At 42.3% G+C, this 11,052-nt stretch overlaps 1 protein-coding gene across 2 annotated transcripts; it reads left to right on the top strand.

The window, feature by feature from the left end:
- Positions 1-1,011: 1,011 nt before the first annotated feature.
- On the top strand, positions 1,012-10,632 carry b4galt7 (xylosylprotein beta 1,4-galactosyltransferase, polypeptide 7 (galactosyltransferase I)). Of its 2 annotated transcripts, XM_085471310.1 has the most exons (7): positions 1,012-1,542; positions 2,239-2,274; positions 4,311-4,649; positions 6,052-6,277; positions 6,828-6,911; positions 7,284-7,388; positions 9,854-10,632. In XM_085471310.1, the coding sequence occupies exons 1-7, from the start codon at positions 1,490-1,492 to the stop codon at positions 10,007-10,009; spliced, it is 999 nt and encodes a 332-aa protein (XP_085327436.1). In that variant the 5' UTR covers positions 1,012-1,489; the 3' UTR covers positions 10,010-10,632. The 2 variants fall into 2 exon arrangements, with proteins under 2 accessions (XP_085327436.1, XP_085327444.1); XM_085471318.1 differs by lacking the exon at positions 2,239-2,274.
- The last annotated feature ends 420 nt before the right edge of the window (positions 10,633-11,052 follow it).

The following is an 11,052-nucleotide window of genomic DNA, read 5'->3' as shown; positions in this document are numbered from 1 at the left end:
TATTACTGTTAAAATTGATTTAATAAATCAAGAAGTTGAAGATGAGCCTCTTCATCAGAGGTTTGGGCTGATGAGGTTTTGGTTGTCTGCACACAGCTGAGGCAGCACATCCAGAACAGACCTGACAAATTGGGGTTTCTGAGGATGGCTTCATTCTTGACTTGCTGCTGTACCAGAGTGACACTCAACTGCAGTGTCCCCCCCATCAGCACATATAAGAGCTACAGGTACACGGACACAGACAGGCGAGTAAACAAGGCTCCTCTGAAGTCCACCGAAGAGATGGAGAAGAAAGCGGCTCCTCACTGTACGTGGCACTTCGTCACCAGTGATGATGCATCTCATTCTCAAGAGGAACAAAAACAAGTTAGCCGCTGTTTTGTCAACAGAGGTGAAGGTGGAGGCGTGTCCTCAGTGTCCAGGTGCTACAGTGACACCAAGAGGAAGGAGCAGGTGAGCTGCTCTGATGTCATCAATGTCAGATCGACATGCTGGTCCACCTCCATCCAACATTGCCCCACACAAAGAGGTGGTGCATCCAGATGTTTGCATATGCAACGGATGTCGGCCTCATCCACGGATCATCTCCTGGTGGGACTGCAGGTGACCTGTTACTTACTTTTTCAGGATTCAGGTGTTCTTAAAACTAACAGAGCACTAAGTAGGGTAAAGGATCATTTATGTTATAGATGTGCGGTTAAACTGAAATCTTTGGTACTGAATGAGAACTGCTCTCATAAAAATAACAGGTTAACATCTGTGCAGGTTTGTCCAACAGGATTGAAACATCTGAAGAACATCTGTTGTTACTTTACAGCAAAACAGCGTGTCATATTCTGTGTTAACAACAGCAATATTAATAATCTGTGGCACAGGTGGCAGTAAAACAGGGATATGTTTTTGTTCAGTCACTAAACTCACAGCAGGTCTCCCTGCGGATGTGCTGCTCCTTTAATGAGACAAAAACCATAGGAACCTTTGCTTATACTCGCCGCTGTTCCCCATCGGACTCGTATAGAGGTTGGACCACAGTACAGTCAGCTTGGTGTACTTTCAGCGGGTAAAAACGCTGAAATATGCTTCCAATCGGAGCCTGTCGTGTTACATTTTTGTTTTAACAGAAATAAAAATTTAGCAAACACTCGCATAGGCTCGGTGACCGTCGATAAAGCCCAGGTTATAGCCGGGAGGAGCTGAGTTTGGACCCGGAGCGGCGATGTGAGCGAACCGCTGATGCTACGTGTACAGTTAGCTGCGGAAGCTAACAGACCGGAGGAGGATTTAAATCTGAGCAGATGTTAAGCAGCTGTACGGCGGCAGCAGACCGGGGCACAGAGCCGAGGGCCGGCATGGAGCACAGTCTGGTTTCCGTCAACACTTACAAATGAGGAAAGATGGAGGAGAAAAGCCTGAAATAACCAAGCTATAATTTATAACAACAAGAAGGAGAGGAGAGAAGCTGGTCCGACTTTACAGCGAGTCCGGCAACATGATGTATTCATCCAGGAGGAAACCCGTGCTCTACTTCAAAGAGGACAGGAGGTGAGAGGAGAGCATGAAGTTTGTTTTTCCTTTCTCTTTCTTATTTTCATGCTTTGATTTAGTTTCAGTAAGTTTGATACAGCCGAATATCAGACTCACTGAAGGTTCAAATATATCACAGAGAGGTTAAAATCACTGAAATAATCTAAGCCGTAAAAAGTAACTATACAGAAGAACAGATTTCAGAGGGAAAACTAGAGAAACTGTCAAATTTACAAGGAAACCTTGCCCATACGGAAACAAATTGCGTAAATATCAAGAAAAGATAAATAATTTTTTTCAACAAATGTCAGATTTACTCGTAAAAAAATATACAGCAGAAAATACAGCACATTTACGGGGGAAAACTGGCAAATTGACAAGAGAAAAGACCGCCAACTTTCCAGTAAAAATGGGGACATATGCAGGGGGAAATGCCTCAATAAAAGTCATGCTGTTTAAAAAAAATGTTGTTGGTTTTGTTTTTTATAAAAAAAACAAACAAACGTGGCTCTTTCAGTTTAACAGCCTGCTTTATGGGTTTTATTTCTGGGTGTTACTGTTACACTGAAGGGAGGAACTCATGTGAATTCATTGATTTTAAATTTCTTCTTTGAAAAATGTCTTTAGCTTGTTTGTGTGGTATTAAAATTAAATGTAAAAGAAGTGATGGGAAATCACCAGAAACCTCATTAATATTCTTTCTCGGCTTTGAAGAAGTGATCCATCTAAAGCTCCCGGGCAGCAGGAGAAGTGAGTAAAACTTCAGCCTTGTTGTTTCCACCAGCGGTTCCCAAACTGTGGTTCAGGGACATCCAGAGGTGCTTAAAGTGATTCTGTCAGGGAGTCTTTCTTCCTTTATCTTTCCCCAGTTTGTCATCCTCACATCTTAAACTTAATTTGTAGCCCAGAGTTACTCTAGTTTTCAAATTTTCGGATTAGTTTTCATTATTATTGTATGGAGAGCGTAGGACAGAGGTGGTGGACTTTTTGACTCTTTGTCTTTTAGAGGGTAAACACATCCATCAGAGATTGGTCAGAATTAAAATTAAGACTAAGGAATAAGGAGATTTCCTCTGTGTTCATTTTAGTATTCACAAAATCATTTAAGAGGCTGCCCCTCAGAACTCAACCCAAATCATCATCATCATCATCATCATCTCCTTTATGGCGACAGATTTGTCACAGCAGCTTTAAGTCTTTGCACTTTTCTTCTCCATTAATGACTTTTGCATCACACCAGGTTATCTTTAAGGAAATTCCCCATGCATTGGTGAAGCATGTTAACTGTTTTTGTCCGATTCACTGTAAAAATGTCCAAAGTTGCCACCCTAGAGTGTCAACATGCACAGCAGCATGGTGAGTTTTCTGCTTGAGACACAGTTTGGGAACTCATGCTGTTGCCTCCTTGTTTCTTCGTTTTACTGATTTCTCTGCATGCTTTGAATATTTGAGTCACAGCTTTTATGTTCAGCAGCTTGTCGACTAATCGTGATTTAAAGAAATGTTCTTCGAAACAAAAAGTGCAGCATGTGTGCATTCAGGTCTGAAACAGAAAATCGGGTGCTTTTCTGCAGTGTTAACACATTTTCAGTACCTTAAATAAAGCCAATTTCTTTCAGACTAACAGATTCAGAGATATTTGGGTGTGGCATGGTAGTCTTTACTGAGCCCAGAGAGCTGTGAAAAGTGGTGACAGTAGTAACAGTAACTTTATTTTTATATTTAAGAAAGAAGCACAAAGACAGGAACATTTTCACCAACAGAAGATATAAACTTTAGATGAAAGGGGAAGTATAAAGTGTTTTGTTGGAGCGCTGATATCGATGTGAGCACACAGACATGATGTAACAGCAAGAAAATGCTGATATCACCACAGACGGGAAGTAATAGAGGGTGGGATTCAAACCATCAGGGCCAAAAACAGAACAGGATCAAATAAACCCAAAGAAAACATTTTAAATTTACTTTCACTTCAGTTTCTTCTTTTTCTTTTCTTCTTGTTTTTGTTGCCTCAGTGATTTAATTTCTTAGCTTCCTCCTCGAGGTCCCTGGAGGTAAACCAGTTTACTTAAACGAGTCCCGCAGGAATGTAGCGTGTGCTGCAGGGTCAAAAAACATTTCTACACACAGATTAGTGAACAAGGCTGAATTCTAGCATTACTTCATGACTCCACCCATTCCTCCAAATATGGTCACTTCAAGAAAACAAGATGGTGGCGATGAAAAACGCCAACGCTGAGGCTTCAGAAATTGTCCGCGAGGAAATGTGAAGAGTGCATGACAAAATAAACAATAATAGATTAGCTCAATGTTCATCACCTGGTGATGGTTTGTTGCTTGTGGACTTTTCTGACTACAGTTGCCTAGGTAACCCTCTGACACTGCACAGTCATCTCAGTCAGCGGTGTCCTTCGCTCTGCCTGGTTGTCACTTGGCCTCCTACTTTGTGCCACCAGTGGTCGCTTTATTTCATCACCTAAAATCATTGACTTTCTACAGTCGCTGGTAGCCACGCCCCTGCTGGGATGCTGCTGGTCATTTCATGTGTTCGCCCTCTAATATCAGTGTACTGGTTTGTTGTGTTCACTGACCACAGGCAGTAGGATTCTCAGGTTTTAAAACCTTTTCAGACGTGTTTAACAGCTCATGTCGAGGCCTGAGTCAGTGGTTTCCAGAGTTGCAATTTTATGTTGTTAAATAAAGTGAAATCATTTCTTTGCACCTGTAAATGAGCCTTAATCTGAACCCAGCCAATCTCTGACCACTCCACTTCTTCTGTGCATCAGGTACCTGTCCGGTAAATGCACCGTCTACAAGCTGTTCGGGCTGTGCATGGTGCTGGTCCTCGTCTCTCTGCTCTGGCTGCAGCTCAGCTGTTCAGGCGACATGTCTGCGACGCACGGAGAACGATGCATGCCCCAACAGCCGGCGCCACCCTGCCCGGCCAGCGGTCAGGCGTCCGTGGTGGACGACCCGTCTTGGGGGCCTCACAAACTGGCCATCGTAGTTCCCTTCAGAGAGCGCTTTGAGGAGCTACTGGTGTTCGTTCCCTTCATTCATGCGTTCCTCAACAAGAATAAGATCCGCCACAAGATCCTCATCATCAACCAGGTGGATCACTACAGGTGAGGCATCCTCTCCAACCACAGAAGAAAATATGTCAAACAGGTGGCCCAGGGATCAGAACCGGTTTGCTGTTGCTCACTTTGATGGCCACTTTTCAAGAAAATGCTGCATTTACAGAGATGGGAAAATGTGGGAAATGAGAAATATTTCTGGATCTGTGTGATTGTTTAAGTCAGAAAGATGAAACATACATTCAGTTAGAGAAAGTCAACACCCGAAGGTTTTAGCCACGCTGCTATAATCTGTACTTTGTAATGTAGTGAATGTAGTGACAGGAAACTGCAATGCAAATGACTGTTTATCATCTTTTTAATAAATATCACTTCCTGTGATCAGTTAAATCTCAGAGGAGACGATGGTTTCAGCTTTGTTAACACATTAGTTCTCAACATGTTATAGAGCAGTGACGTCATTGGCTCAGCTAACTTGGCACAGTGGCTAAAAGCAGTTTTTACATCCCACTTTAATCTGTTCATGTACAGATGGATTATTAAATAATAAGAAGTGAGGAGACAGTTACTTAAAACTAGTTTTACATTTGTAATAATTTCTAAAACATTCAAACTTTAACGTTCAGAAGTAACTATGATGACAACAAACAGCCAAGTAATTAATAGGAAATTGTGTGTGTGTGTGTGTGTGTGTGTGTGTGTGTGTGTGTGTGTGTGTGTGTGTGTGTGTGTGTGTGTACTCTGTTGTCATTTACTGATAATTTACACACATGTCCTGAAGACACCCTTCAGCAGTAGGTAGCAGATCTTTAGGACGAGAGCTTGGAAATGGTCGCCTGTTTGTTCCAGATCGGGTCGAATATTGTCAGCGTTTCGCTGAGCACATTTTTTTTCACACTCTGAAACAAGAGTGGGTTGTCTCACCTTCCTTTAGCTTACCTGTATGTATTTACCTGTGCTCTGTCGCTCTGCGTTACCTCTGTGGCCTGCAGTGCAGCTGGATGTTCATGTATGATGTCACCAGGTGGGTGTTTGTGGTTAAAGGATGTAAAGAAGTCCACCTCGACAGCTGTGCTGGTTTAAACGCTGATTAACTCCAGTTTTGTTGTCATTTTGTTGAAAAAAAGGTTTCATCATCAAGGGTCAGAGTTCATCTGACTGATATCAGAGGTTTGCAGGTCTAGCAGCTGGTAGATAAAATGGAGTATCGACTGCATAAAAAGTTAGAATTCAAGTTGTTTTTGTGAAAGACCTGGAGCCGAGGGTTAACGATGGTGAAAATAAAAGGACCTAAAATGGATCCATTTGGGACGCCACATTTAGGAAAAACAAAAAACAAAGAGAATTTTCCTGCTCAGGCAGAGATTTTAAATAGAAGGATAATTTAAAACTTGTCATTGCAACAAACAGAGAAATTACGATAATGTGGATTTCTTACCTGTTCTTTCAGATTTAATCGGGCATCTCTGATCAACGTGGGCTACACGGAGAGCGGTAACGACACAGACTACCTGGCCATGCACGATGTGGACCTGCTGCCCCTGAACGACGCTCTAGATTACGGCTTCCCAGAGAAAGGGCCGTTCCACGTGGCCTCGCCGGAGCTCCACCCCCTCTACCATTACAAAACCTACGTAGGAGGAATCCTGCTGCTTACCAAGAAGCATTACCACATGGTACTGAGCCTCGCCACGCCGGCTTTCACACATTTTCAAAGGATCTCCCAGGGCTGCGAGGGTCACTGTGGCACATTAAGAAGAGTGTCTGGAGAGACACTGACCTGCATTTTAGTATTGTTTAAGATAATAAAGCCAATATAAGTGTCAGAGCATTGAGCTATATGAGATACCTCTGCTGAACGTCTCTCTTTACTGCTCTTTGCATTGGGGGAAATCTGAGGAGGGAATACATTTTGTCCCTGTGAGGTTAAAAAGATTTGTGCATAGATGGATGGATGGATGGATATAGACCCTGAAAAGTATAAGCGGCAGTGGATGGATAGACCAGAGTGGGGGGTGCAGTTACTCAAATTGTCCACCAGGTGGAGTCATTTAACTGTCTGTGATCTTGGCTATGGTTATATCAGCAGATTTATGTTCTGTAGTTTAAAATAACATCATCGATGGTGTTTTTATTGTTGCTCTGCAGCTTTCAAATTTTAAATGAAGCTAATTCTTTGGCTCTGATGCAGAACATGAACTTTTACCCCCCTGTGTTTCCCTGCAGTGTAACGGGATGTCAAACCGGTTCTGGGGTTGGGGCAGAGAGGACGACGAGTTCTACAGACGGTTGAGAAAAGCAGAGTTACAGGTAACAAAACCAAAAAGAAAACCGCCGGAACAAAAAGACAACAAACAGCCTGGTCCTCATATCCGCCACATGGCGTTCATCATTGTTTTTAAAAAAAGAAGTTCACAGATGTTGCAAAAAGGCTTCCTGTTGGATCCAACAGGAAGTTCCACCAATTTGAATTTAAGAGGTGCTTTTTGTTGTGATTTTGCCATTTCCAGGCGGTTTTACTGTAGTCTGACGATGATGATGTGTGAGGAAGCAAGTTCTTGTTAAAGGGCATGGCTGTGGTGAACTCGGGAATACAACTTGTAATACATCAAAGTGAATCTTTGTGATGAAAGTCCAGAGGGTGTACTGTTACGGGCTCCTGCTGTTTTTTTTTCTCTGCAGCTGTTCAGACCGAGCGGCATCACCACAGGATATAAAACCTTCCTGCACGTCCACGACCCAGCCTGGAGGAAGAGGGACCAGAAACGAGTCGCTGCTCAGAAGCAGGTACGAGAATCCACCTGCTGCAGAAAAGCACGAGTGGGCGATTTTAAAAAATCCAGCTTGTTTTCATCGAGGCAGCAGAAACTAAAATTCATCAAATAATTTCACGTCAGCTTATAAAGTGATAAAGTCGCATCTCTTTACCTTCACTCGTCTGCATGACTTGTCAGCTGCGGGTCATTGATTCCCTGCGATGAACTCCAGAAAACAAAAATACTCTTTGACTTTATTTTAGTCAATAACTTAACTGGACCTAGAGCTGGGCGATAGAACGATAACGATATGTATCGCGATATAACTTTTACTCGATAGAGAAATTAAGCTATTGCAATAGACCTCGCCGCTCTTGTCCTCAAAAAAAAAAAAAAAAAAAAAAAAAAAAGGTCAGCCAATCCAAATTAAGTAGCGCAGAGCCGAACCACTTGTTACGTACAGCACAAGTGCCAAGCCGCACGTGTGTTTGTTTGGGAAGCAGCCAGCGGGTAATGGAGGAAATGAGAGTGCCGACTAGAAAAATCAACCGAGCGTGACCGAAGAGAAAACAGATGATGGTTCCAACGCCGGAGAGATTGTCGAACGGAAGAGCCATAGAAGTTCCGTAGTGTGAAGGTATTTCGGCTATTTCAAGTCTGACAAAAAACAGAGTAGCGTGCACTGTAAATTGTGCCGAAAGCAAGTCTGGAAATACAATAAACTGGTGCATGCGTCACACTGTGCGCCACGTTATTGTTTCGGTGAAATGAATTTCTACAATACTGTTAATTCTACTCTCTGCAGTGTTTAAATGCTTACATATACACACAGTTACTGTCCGTCCACACATACGACTCTGTTCTGCTTCTATGCCCCAGCTTTGTTTACTTTTTCCCACCGAGGCTTCTAGACTTCTGATTGGCCAACATTTCTGCACGGTTAGGAATCTAGCGCCACCTGCTGCTTTGGCATGTTCATAGCAGCGTTTTCCTTCATTTCTGCCTTTATGTGTGGACGGGATTATTTTTTAAAACGAAAACGGAAAATCTCCGTTTTCAAAAATACCCGTGTACATGTGGACGTAGCCTCAGTCTCTGACTGGAAGCGCTAATTCGTCATTCGGCTTTTGTCAGACTAAAGTAACTGTTAAAACTGTTTGAAAAGCTAAGCTATACAACAAGGAGAGATTGAGAATTTCCTTTTAGTTCTCAGTTTATTTGATATTGACAAAAGTTAGTCAGTTTTGTCTGTTCTTCTGTAACACAAGCTAAGATTTATTTTTAGAATTAATATTTTGTTTCTAAGTGGAATTGACAATTTAGTCTGTTTCGTTTGTTCTATTTTGAAACTTAGACGCTTTAGCGGCTGCCTTTTGTGTAGTTTGCAATATTTGCCTTTATTTATCTGAAAAAGTCTCATGTTCCTTAAGTACATCTACCCTGTTGAACTTATTATGGGAAATAAATATTTAAATAAAAACAAGCTGCTGATTATTTCACATTTTACTTGTGAGCAACGGCACATTTAAATCTTACAAATATAGTTATTTGGCTTATATCGTGATAGATATCGTTATCGCCTGAAATGAAAAAAACATATCGTGATATGAAAAAATCTCATATCGCCCAGCTCTAACTGGACCTGTTGTACTTTTTCTTAGTACCTGTCACACATCGTGGTGGAGGTTTATAATAAACATGAAGTCTGTAATAATGAGCTAAGCGTGTGAACGGTAACCCCCGAGAGCCAAAAGCTCAGACTGCAGATGCTCCTTACACTCAGTTTACTCGTTTTTTTTTTGTTGTTTTTTTTTTTCAACAGTTGGGTCTGTATGATGTTACAGAGAGGGGATATCCCTAATACGGTCGTCTCAGGAGCCTAAACTCCTCCCACCTACTTTTCAGACTCAGAAGCTTGAAAGAAATATCAGATAAAGAAGGATTAGGATTATTCTGAACTGTGAATCATGCAAAGCTCCTTTAAAAGAGTCTAAGACTAAAAAATGAGGAGCTGAAAGAGAGAAGGGTGACAGAAAACGCTGTCGTAAAAATGTTTCAGCAGTGTAATTTTAATCTAAAACCATAAAATGTTAGCATTACACTAATGCGTGCTGATTGGCTAGTTAAGGATTTAGGTGGCTCCAGCAGACGTTAGGAGCGTAGTCAACGTGCCGGAGAAGCTTCCATGTGTGTAGAAGAAGCAGCTGGAGGTGGTTGAAGGTGATGCAGGAGGCTTCATGCCCCCTTTTGCCTTCCTTTTTACATCCCGCCACCTCCTCGGTTCTCTTCGTGCTCCCTTGTCGAACGCCAACATGTTCACAGATCGTTTCATGTCACTGCTGCACCCCTCAACTGCTGTCTCGTGTACCTGAGCAATTATGTGATTTGTGACAAAGTTAATTTTTTAGATTTTGTTGTAAACCTGAGGTTTTGGACTTTTTTAAACTCAAAACAATCTCCTCCCCCTCCTCCTCCTCTTGTTCCTTCTCCCTGTAGGAGCAGTTTAAGGTGGATCCGGAGGGGGGTCTGACTAACCTCCGTTATGAGGTGGAGTCCCGACAGGAGCTGACCATCAGTGGCGCCCCCTGCACTGTCATCAACACCAAACTGGAATGCGACCAGAACCAGACGCCCTGGTGTCTTCTGGGATAGCGGGCAGCCGGTTTGAGGACAGTGGTTCCTGTTTCTGACTCTTTTACGGATAAATCTGCAGCTGGAGCATCCAAACAAATGTTTAATTTACTCTTTGAGGTACATCTCCACATGAAAACTGCTGTTTTAGTAACAATAATTAATAATGAACGATGCGAAGATGGTTTGTCGGCATTTGACCTCTGACCTCAGCAGTCTGGACGGAGACAGATCCAGTTCAGGACTCGTGTTTTTCTGCTCTTCCTGGTACCTGCTGGCACGGCGTGAACGCAGACCTGCAGCCTGTTTTTTAGCTTTTAGACTCAGCTCGGGGCCGTGCAAATACATGCAGAGAGCGCCGCACGCTTCTCCGGGCGTCACGAGTGTCCGTTACTCCTGTGAGCGTCACAGGACTGATTTTTAGCTTTTTACCCACGATGGAGGTAAAGATGGAATAAAAACTCATCAGTCAGTGAAGTGAAAGTGTTTTTATTGTCCTGCTGAAATTGAGTCATTCCTTCATGTATTTTGTTTTTTTGTTTTCTTTTTAGGGAAGACTTTGGTCAAAATGGACGCTTGTAGGAGTGTTAGGGTCACTGTATGCTGATTTTACATTTCAGAAATAAACTTTCTGTTTCAACCCATCTATTTGTCTTCTGGCTGGTATTAAGCCACCGCTCAGTCATATTCACAGTGTAAACTTTTGTTTTTCTTTTTTTTTTCAGCAGTCAAAGTCACTTCCGGGTTACGGCACTTGTGTCCAATGGACAAAACAAAAAATCTTAATGGGACGTGTGTGTTATTCTTTTTGACTGTTTTATTTTGAAAAATGAATGAATTAATGATACATTGAGTCATTAACTTTGGTGCCTTTTTGGTGGTGTAAGAAACCAACGCTCCCGGAAAAATCCTGTACAAGCACAGAAGTGCCCGCAGTGTTAAATTAAGGAAATTTACTTAAGTACTATTCTGTAATTTTGATCATTTCCAGTTTAGCTCACTGGATTTAAAACTGCTTTTGCTGCAGTTCTCTGATTTGAAAATAAGAGCCAACCCGCTGGAGT

This window comes from Copadichromis virginalis, linkage group LG2, assembly GCF_057382275.1.
Source record: "Copadichromis virginalis isolate Kocher_CV1m ecotype Utaka linkage group LG2, C_Virginalis_male_GT1.1, whole genome shotgun sequence".
In the NCBI taxonomy this organism is placed as follows: domain Eukaryota; kingdom Metazoa; phylum Chordata; class Actinopteri; order Cichliformes; family Cichlidae; genus Copadichromis; species Copadichromis virginalis.
Note: the sequence above shows the minus strand (reverse complement) of the source record. Positions and strands in the feature narration are given on the sequence as shown.

What these genes read in the sequence shown, in the direction of transcription:
- b4galt7 (XM_085471310.1), top strand. Translation starts at nt 1,490, where the DNA reads ATGATGTATTCATCCAGGAGGAAACCCGTGCTCTACTTCAAAGAGGAC. An exon ending in TGAGAAAAGCAGAGTTACAG is followed by an intron (nt 6,912 to 7,283) that starts GTAACAAAACCA and finishes TTTTCTCTGCAG; the next exon opens with CTGTTCAGACCGAGCGGCAT. An exon ending in GAGTCGCTGCTCAGAAGCAG is followed by an intron (nt 7,389 to 9,853) that starts GTACGAGAATCC and finishes TTCTCCCTGTAG; the next exon opens with GAGCAGTTTAAGGTGGATCC.